The sequence below is a fragment of the Pecten maximus genome, chromosome 2 (genome assembly GCF_902652985.1).
Source record: "Pecten maximus chromosome 2, xPecMax1.1, whole genome shotgun sequence".
NCBI classification, from domain to species: domain Eukaryota; kingdom Metazoa; phylum Mollusca; class Bivalvia; order Pectinida; family Pectinidae; genus Pecten; species Pecten maximus.
In genome coordinates this window covers 14,546,459-14,564,250 of record NC_047016.1, presented here as the reverse complement: position 1 = coordinate 14,564,250, position 17,792 = coordinate 14,546,459, and the positions used below count along the sequence as shown (strand labels likewise).

Here is a 17,792-nt window from a genome sequence, read left to right as displayed (position 1 = left end):
GTGGGCACAAAGACTTTATTACAGTGATTTACCTAAATCACTTGTGGATGTTCATATTGTACTGTTTAAAACACACAAATGACAAAAACTCATAAAAAAAATCTCAAGTGTTTATTGCAATATAAATTTTATCAAAATATCACAGGTTACATCTTATAAAAATATCGTTTTGCATAAATAATAGACAAAATATCTTTATCATTACTGTAACACAACAATGATCCTTTGATGAACAATTCCCTGAAGTGATTGACAATAAAACAATATTATGCCTTATAATTTTATGTACAATACAAAGCTGGTTAGACCCTTAAACATAACAGTATCTCCTCATTTACCAGGTACTTAAACACTGAGATCATGTTCCAGTTATTTTATAATTATTATAAGTTCAAACAGTTACCTCTTTGAGACTCATATATACAACCAATTGTTTTTATTCTATGATATATTAACACAAATATGTATGTGTTAGACTGGTCAATTCTTTCATTGCTATGGAAATAGATGTGAAACAATAGGGTTTTGTAGCTGTGTTATTTTGGGGATGTAAATGTACACGTACGTAGAATTAACAGTTCAATGCAGGCTGTGTATAGAGAATGATATAATACATGGCAAATATTTTTCCATTCTTGGTGGATTCGAGATTTCCTCCAATGTGACCATCCTGATCAGTGTTGTAGGTACCCTAGGTATTATACAGATTGAGTTGGAACCGTGCTTTAAAATCCTGGTCCTGGGACAAATATGGATACCACAGAATGTAGTTTGTGTTCCAGATATTGTTGTACAAATTAAATGACACACCTGTCACATCACTTTGGGCGATTGGTTTTAAGGGAACTGGAAAAGGCGATGGAGAATGTATCTTTGTAGCTATGGAAACCAGTGGTACATCATATGTATGTAGTTGTAAACCATTGCCGTTAACTTTGGTGAAATAGACTCCATTGTCCACACCTGTTAAAAAATAGTGGCCTTTAGCAGCAAGTTTGTACTGAAAATGTTCAATATTTGTCAATGGATATTAGACATAAAACTATTTATTTTTGTCTTTTTGGCTGATTTCAAAACCAGAGACAACAAATTTGTGTAAATATGATTCTATATACATGCCCTTTGAGCATATTCAATTTTTTGTATTCCAGTTAACAAGAAGTCTTAGTGTTGCAAAATTTTGGAAATTTGCAATCTGACTGAAATCATATCCCACACTTAAAGTTGAAAATAGAATTTACCTAGAATTGGATATTATTTTGATAATTAAAATTAGCTATCCAAATTGTCCAAATTTCCATTACAACAAGAAAATAGGTTTTCTCCTCTTTATCTTGTTAGTTTCTTTGCTGATGGTCTTCAAAATTGAGCGATTGTCAAATAAATGATGAAATATTTAAAATTTGTTAATTTCTAAAATCTTGACATGGAACTCAAAAATTTATCATGAAAAAACTTACTATAAACATTATTTATCCTATATTTACTTTTGACACAAAATATGATTGGGCTTATTCCAGGGCAATGATTCAACACTTTACTGAACTGCAAGACATTTTTAGACTAACTGTCAAATAGATAATGACTTACCATGTACATATTGACTTCCATTCAGTACAACATTTCCTGGGTCTACAAGGTGGCCAACTTTAGACACGTGCCACATTAACTCTGAGCTCACTCCCCCAGAGGAACGCGGTGCAAAGTGATACATGATAGATTCAGCGAGTCGAGTAGGAGGTTTCTTAAACCACTGAACTGTGACATCAAATCCTGTAATTTAGAAAGAACTCTTATTACACTCTGTATGGTTTGTGGTAGAGTTAAGGTTAAATACTACCTTATACATCATATATCTGATTTGTGGTAGAGTTAAGGTTTAATACTGCCTTATATATCATATATCTTATTTGTGGTAGAGTTAAGGTTTAATACTACCTTATACATCATATTTCTGATTTGTGGTAGAGTTAAGGTTTAATACTACCTTATACATCATATATCTGATTTGTGGTAGAGTTAAGGTTTAATACTACCTTATATATCATATATCTTATTTGTGGTAGAGTTAAGGTTACATGTATACAATTGTATATGCCTCTTTATATTACCTTATATACAATATAATGCTGTTTGTGTTTGGAATTTAAGTTATATGCTAAGTTGTACATTATACTTATGGTTCGTGTAAGAGTTAAAGTTGTATGCTGTGTACCTTTTACATTTTACCAATTGTGTAAAAGTTAAGGTGACATATAGTACTTGGTTATCTCCCTTTTGTTTTGTATATAAGTACTTTCCACAGAGACAGCTACCTACAAGAGGATTTTTAATGCAATGGTTCCTGTGAAGCTTCGAAACATTTTACAAGTCAATTACCATCCATAACAAATATTCTACTGGTATTTAAAGCATCAATGAAATATCTTTCACAACACGAGTCCCATTACAAGTGTAGTAAGTATATCAATACGAGAATTGCCGATGTCAAATCAACCATACTTACCTCCATAGTTGTTGGCCATTTTGTGCGAGACATAATGTAACCAGAACAAAGGTGGAGCGCCGTAACGGTCAGTGGCCTCAGTATTGGTCATTTCAATCTTCAGGAGTATATCACATGCTGGAGCTACCACACAACAAAAGGGAGAAATATGCATTGAGATGGTATCTTCAATAAAAACTTACATATTATACCACGACCTATTGTTCACATGATCTCCATTGTCACATGTCAGCTCTGTTCTGACCACAGAACTAAACAAGCACATGATACTATTGATCGCTGGTTCTAGGTGATGTTCCTCTGATTTCTAAATAAATCGCTATAATTGATATTTTAATCCTGAATTGGATTAAACCAATAAATGAAGTGACAGTATATCAGATTTAATTTCTAGAATCTTCCCCCATGACCAAAAAAAATCACAACCCAAGAGTTGAAAGTCTTGACCGTCTAATCCAAGGCAGTACAGAGGGTTGGACATTCAAGATCTTATCCCTAGAGTTGAGATTTCTTATCACAACCATAACGCATGGACTTTAAATTATTTTCTTCCAATCTATTCAAGTTCCAAATGGTGATTTCTGTCTATAACTAAATGCACATGGTGACAGGAAATCACCTGTCAATGCAGTCAACCATGCTTTTCAAAACACAAGGCTAGAGAGGTTATCTATCAAATCATACACTTCCAGTTCCAACTTGTTTTATACAAACATAACTACTTACAGTGTCAAGAGATATAACAATTTTATGTGTCTCCATTTTCATAAAATAATATTTCAAATACACAAGATATGGTCGGGAAATCATGTTACCGGTATTCATGTCATTTGAGGTTCACGAAGGAATCTTTTACAGCTAAAATGGCTGATAAATCAGTGAATGATGGGAGAAAACACAAGCACCATGTCCGGTGAGTATAATCACCTGATCTGCGTGACTTGTAGATTGTTGTGAGCTTTGTAAACCACTGACGGGAGTTGGGGTGGGCGTTCTTGGTGGAATTTGGTTTGTCGTACCCAGCACCTCCGTAGTAGTCGTACTGCAGAGCCATGTTTTTGAAGTCTGTCTCATTGTAGGTATAATACCGTATCTCTCCAAATGTGTCTGGACCACTCGCCCAGTCTATCTGTAATTTTGATATTACTAGGTTATTTACATACAAGTGACAATGTATGATATTTGGACATTAAATTAATACATGTAGAAAATTTTTTTAGAAAAATCCTTGTCTGTTAAGACAGTAAATTAACTTCAAATATCCTATGAGAAATAACAATTGTCTGCCTTTTTTAAAAAGCAAGAATCTGACAATGACAATCGTATGTTAGATTACCTCATTATAAGGGTCATACAGTTTGCTGATGGCACCTGTGTTGGAGAATTGAATCTGTACACCATCTTCACAGCTAAATACTTGTGTAACATCCTCCACTCTATCATAATCTGCAGATGAGAAATCAAAGTCAGGTGATTGGTCAGTATATACTAGACATGCTGTTATTTTTATTAATTTCACAACTTAAAAAGAAGAAAAAAGAGTTTGCATTGTAACAAAAATATAGATTGACAAAGTATATGCCAAACAATAAATAGAAGCATCATATAGCTGTTTCCCCGGACTGTCAGTGATACTAGTGACATCATACAGCTGTTTCCCTTGTCAGTGATACTTGGGACATCATACAGCTGTTTCCCCAGACTTGTCAGTGATACTATGGACATCATACAGCTGTTTCCCCAGACTTGTCAGTGATACTAGGGACATCATACAGCTGTTTCCCCAGACCATTCAGTGATACTAGGGACATCATACAGCTGTTTCCCCAGACTTGTCAGTGATACTAGAGACATCATACAGCTGTTTCCCCAGACTTGTCAGTGATACTAGGGACATCATACAGCTGTTTCCCCAGACCATTCAGTGATACTAGGGACATCATACAGCTGTTTCCCCAGACTTGTCAGTGATACTAGAGACATCATACAGCTGTTTCCCGTCCATTCAGTGATACTAGGGACATCATACAGCTGTTTCCCCAGACCATTCAGTGATACTAGGGACATCATACAGCTGTTTCCCCAGACTTGTCAGTGATACTAGGGACATCATACAGCTGTTTCCCCAGACTTGTCAGTGATACTAGGGACATCATACAGCTGTTTCCCCAGACTTGTCAGTGATACTAGGGACATCATACAGCTGTTTCCCGTCCATTCAGTGATACTAGGGACATCATACAGCTGTTTCCCCAGACCATTCAGTGATACTAGGGACATCATACAGCTGTTTCCCCAGACTTGTCAGTGATACTTGGGACATCATACAGCTGTTTCCCCAGACTTGTCAGTGATACTTGGGACATCATACAGCTGTTTCCCCAGACTTGTCAGTGATACTAGGGACATCATACAGCTGTTTCCCCGGACTTGTCAGTGATACTAGGGACATCATACAGCTGTTTCCCCGGACTTGTCAGTGATACTAGGGACATCATACAGCTGTTTCCCGTCCATTCAGTGATACTAGGGACATCATACAGCTGTTTCCCCAGACCATTCAGTGATACTAGGGACATCATACAGCTGTTTCCCCAGACTTGTCAGTGATACTAGGGACATCATACAGCTGTTTCCCCAGACTTGTCAGTGATACTAGAGACATCATACCGCTGTTTCCCCAGACCATTCAGTGATACTAGGGACATTGTACAGCTGTTTCCCTAGAGTTGTCAGTGATACTAGGGACATCATACAGCTGTTTCCCCAGACCATTCAGTGATACTAGGGACATCATACAGCTGTTTCCCCAGACTTGTCAGTGATACTAGAGACATCATACAGCTGTTTCCCCAGACTTGTCAGTGATACTAGGGACATCATACAGCTGTTTCCCCAGACCATTCAGTGATACTAGGGACATCATACAGCTGTTTCCCCAGACTTGTCAGTGATACTAGAGACATCATACAGCTGTTTCCCGTCCATTCAGTGATACTAGGGACATCATACAGCTGTTTCCCCAGACCATTCAGTGATACTAGGGACATCATACAGCTGTTTCCCCAGACTTGTCAGTGATACTTGGGACATCATACAGCTGTTTCCCCAGACTTGTCAGTGATACTTGGGACATCATACAGCTGTTTCCCCAGACTTGTCAGTGATACTAGGGACATCATACAGCTGTTTCCCGTCCATTCAGTGATACTAGGGACATCATACAGCTGTTTCCCCAGACCATTCAGTGATACTAGGGACATCATACAGCTGTTTCCCCAGACTTGTCAGTGATACTAGGGACATCATACAGCTGTTTCCCCAGACTTGTCAGTGATACTAGGGACATCATACAGCTGTTTCCCCAGACTTGTCAGTGATACTAGGGACATCATACAGCTGTTTCCCCGGACTTGTCAGTGATACTAGGGACATCATACAGCTGTTTCCCCGGACTTGTCAGTGATACTAGGGACATCATACAGCTGTTTCCCGTCCATTCAGTGATACTAGGGACATCATACAGCTGTTTCCCCAGACCATTCAGTGATACTAGGGACATCATACAGCTGTTTCCCCAGACTTGTCAGTGATACTAGGGACATCATACAGCTGTTTCCCCAGACTTGTCAGTGATACTAGAGACATCATACCGCTGTTTCCCCAGACCATTCAGTGATACTAGGGACATTGTACAGCTGTTTCCCTAGAGTTGTCAGTGATACTAGGGACATCATACAGCTGTTTCCCCAGACTTGTCGGTGATACTAGGGATATCATACAGCTTTTTCCCCAGACTTGTCAGTGATATTAGGGACATCATACAACTGTTTCTCTGGACTTATCAGTGATGTTAGGGGCCAAAAAGTATTGAATTACAAAACATTGATGTGGGCCAAAGTTTTAGAAATCTTAGCATACACTTATAATTACCATTACCATCACAATATATAATACTAGTCCAATACTCAAAATGATGGCACTTACCCGTCAAATCTGGTTCTTTGGGGCTCAACTGTTGGATCTCATTCTGAGCTATATATGATAGAGGGTGACCTTTGACCTTTTCCATGGCAATATCAATAAACTGTCTCTGCTCCAACCAGGCCTCTTCACAGTTATGAAAGCTTTTACCTAAAATGCATATTGCTAACATTAGAATATGTTACATGTAACGAGCCAGGCTATCACTTGATTTATGATACACAAATGATGGTAAGAATTTATTCAAAATGAGTTTTGGGTACAGATTATTGAATTATGATAATACCTTAAATTGTTGAAAACACTGCATACATTCCAACCTCCTACATGCATATAAAATATTTCATATGTTTCCATACCCTTACCTTAAGGGACCAGTTTTGACCTGTAATACCTTTCTGTGGACTTCAGGAACTGGCTTTGACCTATACTAGCCATGCCTGGCCTTGAGGAAGAGTGGATATGACCTATGATATACAGTGGACCCGCGATAATCCGGACTCCGATAGTCCGGAAAACTCACAGTCCGGACGGAAATGCAGGGGAACGGATTTCCGTAACGTTATTTGTACTCACCAGTCCGGAAATTCGGATTCCGATTCCGGAAGCCCATTTTGGGAACGGAACATACTTTTCATTAGTAAATTTCCCTCAATAATCCGGACGATTTTTTCACCACGAGGAGAAAAAAATGTCGGGGCAAGTCACCCGTGTCGACAGCTGTACAGACTATCGCTTGACACTGTGCGTAGTCATAGCGACCGCTGCCAGGTCATAGCCCCGGGTGTTTACCTGTGTTACAATGTGTAGCTTTTGTTTTTATAACGGTACATTGCTTTTTCTCTACGACCTAAATGTTACAGAATTTATGCACAAACATACAGTACGTGATACGATAATTAATCAATCTCAATTAAATGTAATAAATTTATGATCGGTAATTAACATCATTAACACTTGTATTGGGTAAACACGGATATCGGCTTTGTAACACCGTTACGTGAAACGACGACTCATTGAAAGATGCATGTTATTAATTACATACACATTTACGTATTAAGCAGTGATCACAAGAACTGGGTTGATTACACACAAATTAGTCAATAGTCGTCTGATACTTAACTAAGCGTCACATTGTTAAGTGAATACGGGTTTAATAATTATCGGACATCTTGGGTAGTTCTCGCTGGTGTCGCGTACTTTTAAATAGATAGCTTGGGGTTTCTGGTACGTAAAAATCATAAAAAAACATGGACTGACGGTAAGTTGTAAAATCCGGGTATTTTATTTAAGGTATTTAACGTTTGTAATTTCTACTTGTTTGTGAACCTCCGGGACGTGACACATGTGTGTTGTTTGTAGGTCACGTATGCCCGCTAAATAAAACAACTTTCACTTTACATGTTCTTTTAAAAACATAGTTTATTTTTTACTTTCTACAAAACAAAACAAGAATCATATCAGAAACATAAGTATATTTATTGTTAAAAAGTCTGACAATTAGACGTGTTTATGAAACGTCCCGGATTGTATATAATCAAGGGAGATAACTCTTACACGACAATTTTTTTGACCTGGTACACGAAATTCGGCAGTCCGGAAAACTCGTAATCCGGACGGTTTGGACTGGGAACGAAGGTGTTCGGATTATCGAGGGTCCACTGTATACTACTCATGCCTGACCTTGAGGTAGAGTGGGTATGACCTATAACCTATATCAATCTTGCCTGGCCTTGAGGAAGAGTGGGTATGACCTATGACCTATACTACCCATGCCTTGCCTTGAGGAAGAGTGGGTATGACCTATGACCTATACTAACCATGCCTGGCCTTGAGGAAGAGTGGGTATGACCTATGACCTATACCAATCTTGCCTGGCCTTCAGGAAGGGTGGGTATGACCTATGACCTATACTTACCATGCCTGGCCTTGAGGAAGAGTGGGTTTGTCCAATTGACATTATCACTCACTCCCGGTAAGCCCCATGTGTGTTCTGGAGGTTTGATGATAAAGCGGACTGCATCTCTGATCCTGCTGTCACTGTAGTCGCACTGATCTGAAAATAAAAACATATTGATAGTGGAAATAAAACTGACTGTTCACTTTTAAATAATTTTGTCGTAAAAATTGTGACAACTCAAAAAAATTTTTAATTTTGTCACACTAAATATCACCATCGATGTACTTTTTGGTATACACTGTATTTGTTTTACATTGGCCGTTATAGAAATGCATGGGAACATATTAAAAAATCATATGATCTCTTTCCTACTCAAAAAGTAACAAGTACATGTACTGTAAATCACTTATATTTCGCATGGGATTTATTTTCGTGTTAACTTGCGAGGAGAGTCAAATGCGAATTCAAATCCCTCACGAATATTTGTATAATAATGACAAACATACTAAGTGGCGTCCATTTTGAATCTTCCATAATCTTAAGTTGGTGAGCAAATATCGCCGTTAAAGTAATGATAGAGTGATAGATTATATACTTTATCAGAATGTATTTTTATATCACAAAACATCAAAATTTCACACACAAAAAAACCCCACTGAACACAGATATTGTGGTTGAACTCAGACTTAATTAACTTCTAGACGACATTTTACATGTAGTTAATTTAAGTATAATAGGTACGGTCCAGAGGATCCCAGACATTCACCCGGGATACATCGTACTTTATTACCCCAGCTGTTGTAAGTAATGTAAGGTTTCATACTTCACATCACTTGATTCTCGAAAAGATATTTACCATAACAAATTAAAGTTAAAATCAAACAAATTATTTATTTAATTCAAGCATTCAGAGCAAATAATCGCCTGGAGTATAAATCATTCGCAATAGACTGTCCTGAGAACTGTTCATCGGTATCACTGTATACACACGTACTTTAATTACCACGTACGTTAACTCACAACCTATTGTAGTCCCGTCATCTTCCAGGCATTCTGAATGAGCCTTGGGTTTTGTTCAAAGTCTGACACCACCTTTGTAAGCCAATTAACATTTTGACAGGGTACGGTAAAGACACCGATATCACATGGTTGAATCACATGTCTTTTTTTGTACCATCCTATGACTCTCAAAAACAAAATAGCTACCAACATGGAAATATCATCGACCTGTTAACGTCATTCGCGAATTTAAAGTCATTTTGAGATCAGAATTCGCGAAATTATGTATTCTCGAATAAGTCAAATTAGGTGAGTTCGCGAAATTAAGTACATGTACTCGCGAAATATAAGTGATTTACAGTATTCAGTTAAATACAATTAGATATTAACACACCTTTAACTCCCTGCTTTTATTAACTCATATACTTTTTTACCACAATACACATTTTTATATAACCTCATAGTATATATACACGATACACCTTTTTACATACCTTGATAGTATATATCATAAACATTCTATTAATCATATTGGATCAGTCCACACTACATAATACATATAGAGTTCTTACCTGTCCTTAAACAGCTACTTAGGGCACTGGTAAAGGCTCTGTATTTTGCCATTTTATATGGGTCTGACGCAATCCCTTGTATCCAAGTGTCTCCTATCTCCTTGGTAATCACAGGGAGCTGGCTTTTGATTGGCTGAACAGCTTCGAAGAATTCATCAAATGTGGAAGCCTTTATTTTGGCCCCGGGAAATTCTTTTCGCATGATTTCATAATAGTTTAAAATTTCCTACAGCAAAGAAAAAAGCAAATTGTCACATAGAGGTCTGATGTGTAAGAATACCTTAACATTTACAAAGCTCTGAATATTTCAATCATTCTTGGTGATCAAATTTTTTCCATTTATTAACTATGGACAGCTTGAAAAATACTTAATTTTGTTGAATGTCAACAATATCTGTCAATCAGTTTTGTACATGTTTCTGTATTATTTTTCTTATATCTTTTTGGGAGGGCTTATTGTGCCTGTTTTATCCGTTAAATTTACTTTTATTTGAAAATATAGAGTAATCCCCCTTTTAAGTCAGACTCGTGTAGTATTATCATAGCAATAGTGTATGTAACACCATGAAATGATAAAGATGGCTATTCACTGAATGTACCATAGTTACATGTATATCCTGTGGAGGTCCCCCGTTATCTTGTTAACCTACTGTACACAATAGTTACATGTATATCCTGTGGAGGTCCCCCGCTATGTTGTTACCCTACTATACACAATAGTTACATGTATATCCTGTGGAGGTCCCCCGCTATCTTGTTACCTTACTATACACAATAGTTACATGTATATCCTGTGGAGGTCCCCCGTTATCTTGTTACCCTACTATACACAATAGTTACATGGGTATCCTGTGTAGGTCCCCCGTTATCTTGTTAACCTACTGTACACAATAGTTACATAGATATCCTGTGGAGGTCCCCCACTATCTTGTTACCTTACTATACACAATAGTTACATGTATATCCTGTAGAGGTCCCCGCTATCTTGTTACCCTACTATACACAATAGTTACATGTATATCCTGTGGAGGTCCTCCACTATCTTGTTAACCTACTATACACAATAGTTACATGTATATCCTGTGGAGGTCCCCCGCTATCTTGTTACCCTACTATACACAATAGTTACATGGATATCCTGTGGAGGTCCCCCACTATCTTGTTAACCTACTATACACAATAGTTACATGTATATCCTGTGGAGGTCCCCCGTTATCTTGTTACCTTACTATACACAATAGTTACATGTATATCCTGTGGAGGTCCCCGCTATCTTGTTACCCTACTATACACAATAGTTACATAGATATCCTGTGGAGGTCCCCCGCTATCTTGTTACCCTACTATACACAATAGTTACATGTATATCCTGTGGAGGTCCTCCGCTATCTTGTTAACCTACTATACACAATAGTTACATGTATATCCTGTGGAGGTCCCCCGCTATCTTGTTACCCTACTATACACAATAGTTACATGGATATCCTGTGGAGGTCCCCCACTATCTTGTTAACCTACTATACACAATAGTTACATGTATATCCTGTGGAGGTCCCCCGTTATCTTGTTACCTTACTATACACAATAGTTACATGTATATCCTGTGGAGGTCCCCGCTATCTTGTTACCCTACTATACACAATAGTTACATAGATATCCTGTGGAGGTCCCCCGCTATCTTGTTACCTTACTATACACAATAGTTACATGTATATCCTGTGGAGGTCCCCGCTATCTTGTTAACCTACTATACACAATAGTTACATGTATATCCTGTGGAGGTCCCCGCTATCTTGTTACCCTACTATACACAATAGTTACATGTATATCCTGTGGAGGTCCCCCACTATCTTGTTACCTTACTATACACAATAGTTACATGTATATCCTGTGGAGGTCCCCCGCTATCTTGTTACCTTACTATACACAATAGTTACATGTATATCCTGTGGAGGTCCCCCGTTATATTGTTACCCTACTATACACAATAGTTACATGTAATCCTGTGGAGGTCCCCCGCTATCTTGTTACCTTACTATACACAATAGTTACATGTATATCCTGTGGAGGTCCCCGCTATCTTGTTACCTTACTATACACAATAGTTACATGTATATCCTGTGGAGGTCCCCCGCTATCTTGTTACCTTACTATACACAATAGTTACATGTATATCCTGTGGAGGTCCCCCGCTATCTTGTTACCTACTATACACAATAGTTACATGTATATCCTGTGGAGGTCCCCGCTATCTTGTTACCCTTACTATACACAATAGTTACATGTATATCCTGTGGAGGTCCCCAGCTATCTTGTTACCCTTACTATACACAATAGTTACATGTATATCCTGTGGAGGTCCCCCGCTATCTTGTTACCTTACTATACACAATAGTTACATGTATATCCTGTGGAGGTCCCCGCTATCTTGTTACCCTACTATACACAATAGTTACATGTATATCCTGTGGAGGTCCCTCGTATCTTGTTAACCTACTATACACAATAGTTTACATGTATATCCTGTGGAGGTCCCCGCTATCTTGTTACCCTACTATACACAATAGTTACATAGTATATCCTGTGGAGGTCCCCGCTATCTTGTTAACCTACTATACACAATAGTTACATGTATATCCTGTGGAGGTCCCCTGCTATCTTGTTACCTTACTATACACAATATGTACATGTATATCCTGTGGAGGTCCCCGCTATCTTGTTACCTTACTATACACAATAGTTACATGTATATCCTGTGGAGGTCCCCCACTATCTTGTTACCCTACTATACACAATAGTTACATGTATATCCTGTGGAGGTCCCCGCTATCTTGTTACCCTACTATACACAATAGTTACATGTATACCCTGTGTAGGTCCCCCGCTATCTTGTTACCTTACTATACACAATAGTTACATGTATATCCTGTGGAGGTCCCCCGCTATCTTGTTACCTTACTATACACAATAGTTACATGTATATCCTGTGGAGGTCCCCGCTATCTTGTTACCTTACTATACACAATAGTTACATGTATATCCTGTGGAGGTCCCCCGCTATCTTGTTACCCTACTATACACAATAGTTACATGTATATCCTGTGGAGGTCCCCGCTATCTTGTTACCTTACTATACACAATAGTTACATGTATATCCTGTGGAGGTCCCCCGCTATCTTGTGAACCTACTATACACAATAGTTACATGTATATCCTGTGGAGGTCCCCCACTATCTTGTTACCTTAATATACACAATAGTTACATGTATATCCTGTGGAGGTCCCCCACTATCTTGTTACCCTACTATACACAATAGTTACATGTATATCCTGTGGAGGTCCCCCGCTATGTTGTTACCCTACTATACACAATAGTTACATGTATATCCTGTGGAGGTCCCCGCTATCTTGTTACCTTACTATACACAATAGTTACATGTATATCCTGTGGAGGTCCCCCACTATCTTGTTACCTTACTATACACAATAGTTACATGTAATCCTGTGGAGGTCCCCCACTATCTTGTTACCTTACTATACACAATAGTTACATGTATATCCTGTGGAGGTCCCCCGCTATCTTGTTAACCTACTATACACAATAGTTACATGTATATCCTGTGGAGGTCCCCCGCTATCTTGTTACCCTACTATACACAATAGTTACATGTATATCCTGTGGAGGTCCCCCGCTATCTTGTTAACCTACTATACACAATAGTTACATGTATATCCTGTGGAGGTCCCCGCTATCTTGTTACCTTACTATACACAATAGTTACATGTATATCCTGTGGAGGTCCCCGCTATCTTGTGAACCTACTATACACAATAGTTACATGTATATCCTGTGTAGGTCCCCCGCTATCTTGTTACCCTACTATACACAATAGTTACATGTATATCCTGTGTAGGTCCCCCGCTATCTTGTTACCTTACTATACACAATAGTTACATAGATATCCCGTGGAGGTCCCCCGCTAACTTGTTACCTTACTATACACAATAGTTACATATATATCCTGTGGAGGTCCCCCACTATCTTGTTACCCTACTATACACAATAGTTACATAGATATCCCGTGGAGGTCCCCCGCTAACTTGTTACCATACTATACACAATAGTTACATAGATATCCCGTGGAGGTCCCCCGCTAACTTGTTACCTTACTATACACAATAGTTACATATATATCCTGTGTAGGTCCCCCGCTATCTTGTTACCTTACTATACACAATAGTTACATAGATATCCTGTGGAGGTCCCCCACTATCTTGTTACCCTACTATACACAATAGTTACATATATATCCTGTGTAGGTCCCCCGCTATCTTGTTACCTAACTATACACAATAGTTACATGTATATCCTGTGGAGGTCCCCTGCTATCTTGTTACCTTACTATACACAATAGGTACATGTATATCCTGTGGAGGTCCCCGCTATCTTGTTACCTTACTATACACAATAGTTACATGTATATCCTGTGGAGGTCCCCCACTATCTTGTTACCTTACTATACACAATAGTTACATGTATATCCTGTGGAGGTCCCCGCTATCTTGTGAACCTACTATACACAATAGTTACATGTATACCCTGTGTAGGTCCCCCGCTATCTTGTTACCTTACTATACACAATAGTTACATGTATATCCTGTGGAGGTCCCCCGCTATCTTGTGAACCTACTATACACAATAGTTACATGTATATCCTGTGGAGGTCCCCGCTATCTTGTTACCTTACTATACACAATAGTTACATGTATATCCTGTGGAGGTCCCCCACTATCTTGTTACCCTACTATACACAATAGTTACATGTATATCCTGTGGAGGTCCCCCACTATCTTGTTACCCTACTATACACAATAGTTACATAGATATCCTGTGGAGGTCCCCCGCTATCTTGTTACCTTACTATACACAATAGTTACATGTATATCCTGTGGAGGTCCCCGCTATCTTGTTACCTTACTATACACAATAGTTACATGTATATCCTGTGGAGGTCCCCCGCTATCTTGTGAACCTACTATGCACAATAGTTACATGTATACCCTGTGTAGGTCCTCGTTATCTTGTGAACCTACTATACACAATAGTTACATGTATATCCTGTGTAGGTCCTCGTTATCTTGTTACCCTACTATACACAATAGTTACATGTATATCCTGTGGAGGTCCCCCGCTATCTTGTGAACCTACTATGCACAATAGTTACATGTATACCCTGTGTAGGTCCTCGTTATCTTGTTACCCTACTATACACAATAGTTACATGTATATCCTGTGGAGGTCCCCCGCTATCTTGTTTCCCTACTATACACAATAGTTACATGTATATCCTGTGTAGGTCCCCCGTTATCTTGTTACCCTACTATACACAATAGTTACATGTATATCCTGTGGAGGTCCCCGCTATCTTGTTACCTTACTATACACAATAGTTACATGTATATCCTGTGTAGGTCCCCCGTTATCTTGTTACCCTACTATACACAATAGTTACATGTATATCCTGTGGAGGTCCCCGCTATCTTGTTACCTTACTATACACAATAGTTACATGTATATCCTGTGGAGGTCCCCGCTATCTTGTTACCTTACTATACACAATAGTTACATGTATATCCTGTGGAGGTCCCCCACTATCTTGTTACCCTACTATACACAATAGTTACATGTATATCCTGTGGAGGTCCCCACTATCTTGTTACCCTACTATACACAACAGTTACATGTATATCCTGTGGAGGTCCCCACTATCTTGTTACCTTACTATACACAATAGTTACATGTATATCCTGTGGAGGTCCCCGCTATCTTGTTACCTTACTATACACAATAGTTACATGTATATCATGTGGAGGTCCCCACTATCTTGTTAACCTACTATACACAATAGTTACATGTATATCCTGTGGAGGTCCCTCGTTATCTTGTTAACCTACTATACACAATAGTTACATGTATATCCTGTGGAGGTCCCCGCTATCTTGTTAACCTACTATACACAATAGTTACATGTATATCCTGTGGAGGTCCCCGCTATCTTGTTAACCTACTATACACAATAGTTACATGTATATCCTGTGGAGGTCCCTCGTTATCTTGTTAACCTACTATACACAATAGTTACATGTATATCCTGTGGAGGTCCCCCGCTATCTTGTTACCCTACTATACACAATAGTTACATAGATATCCTGTGGAGGTCCCCGCTATCTTGTTACCCTACTATACACAATATAATAGTTACATGTATATCCTGTGGAGGTCCCTCGTTATCTTGTTAACCTACTATACACAATAGTTACATGTATATCCTGTGGAGGTCCCCCACTATCTTGTTACCCTACTATACACAATAGTTACATGTATATCCTGTGGAGGTCCCCGCTATCTTGTTACCTTACTATACACAATAGTTACATGTATATCCTGTGGAGGTCCCCCGCTATCTTGTTACCCTACTATACACAATAGTTACATGTATATCCTGTGGAGGTCCCCGCTATCTTGTTACCTTACTATACACAATAGTTACATGTATATCCTGTGGAGGTCCCCCGCTATCTTGTGAACCTACTATACACAATAGTTACATGTATATCCTGTGGAGGTCCCCCACTATCTTGTTACCTTAATATACACAATAGTTACATGTATATCCTGTGGAGGTCCCCCACTATCTTGTTACCCTACTATACACAATAGTTACATGTATATCCTGTGGAGGTCCCCCGCTATGTTGTTACCCTACTATACACAATAGTTACATGTATATCCTGTGGAGGTCCCCCGCTATCTTGTTACCTTACTATACACAATAGTTACATGTATATCCTGTGGAGGTCCCCCACTATCTTGTTACCTTACTATACACAATAGTTACATGTATATCCTGTGGAGGTCCCCCACTATCTTGTTACCTTACTATACACAATAGTTACATGTATATCCTGTGGAGGTCCCCCGCTATCTTGTTAACCTACTATACACAATAGTTACATGTATATCCTGTGGAGGTCCCCCGCTATCTTGTTACCCTACTATACACAATAGTTACATGTATATCCTGTGGAGGTCCCCCGCTATCTTGTTAACCTACTATACACAATAGTTACATGTATATCCTGTGGAGGTCCCCGCTATCTTGTTACCCTACTATACACAATAGTTACATGTATATCCTGTGGAGGTCCCCCGCTATCTTGTGAACCTACTATACACAATAGTTACATGTATATCCTGTGGAGGTCCCCCGCTATCTTGTTACCTTACTATACACAATAGTTACATGTATATCCTGTGGAGGTCCCCCGCTATCTTGTTACCTTACTATACACAATAGTTACATGTATATCCTGTGGAGGTCCCCCGCTATCTTGTTACCCTACTATACACAATAGTTACATAGTATATCCTGTGGAGGTCCCCCGCTATCTTGTTACCTTACTATACACAATAGTTACATAGTATATCCCTGTGGAGGTCCCCCGCTATCTTGTTACCTTACTATACACAATAGTTACATAGATATCCTGTGGAGGTCCCCCACTATCTTGTTACCCTACTATACACAATAGTTACATAGATATCCTGTGTAGGTCCCCCGCTATCTTGTTACCTACTATACACAATAGTTACATATATATCCTGTGTAGGTCCCCCGCTATCTTGTTACCCTACTATACACAATAGTTACATGTATATCCTGTGGAGGTCCCCGCTATCTTGTTACCCTACTATACACAATAGTTACATGTATATCCTGTGGAGGTCCCCGCTATCTTGTTACCTTACTATACACAATAGTTACATGTA

At 38.8% G+C, this 17,792-nt stretch overlaps 1 protein-coding gene across 1 annotated transcript in view; it reads right to left on the bottom strand.

Annotated features, from left to right (window-relative positions):
• Positions 1–91: 91 nt before the first annotated feature.
• The window catches only part of LOC117318725, a 33,709-nt gene continuing 16,008 nt past the window's right edge, over positions 92–17,792 (bottom strand). The window contains exons 7-14 of the mRNA XM_033873684.1: positions 9,962–10,187; positions 8,409–8,546; positions 6,494–6,640; positions 3,843–3,952; positions 3,434–3,635; positions 2,507–2,629; positions 1,591–1,773; positions 92–963 (exon numbers count right to left, since the gene is read on the bottom strand). Of these exons, the coding sequence (XP_033729575.1) occupies positions 692–963; positions 1,591–1,773; positions 2,507–2,629; positions 3,434–3,635; positions 3,843–3,952; positions 6,494–6,640; positions 8,409–8,546; positions 9,962–10,187 (1,401 nt within the window). The 3' untranslated portion in view covers positions 92–691. The remainder of the gene's footprint in view (positions 964–1,590; positions 1,774–2,506; positions 2,630–3,433; positions 3,636–3,842; positions 3,953–6,493; positions 6,641–8,408; positions 8,547–9,961; positions 10,188–17,792) is intronic.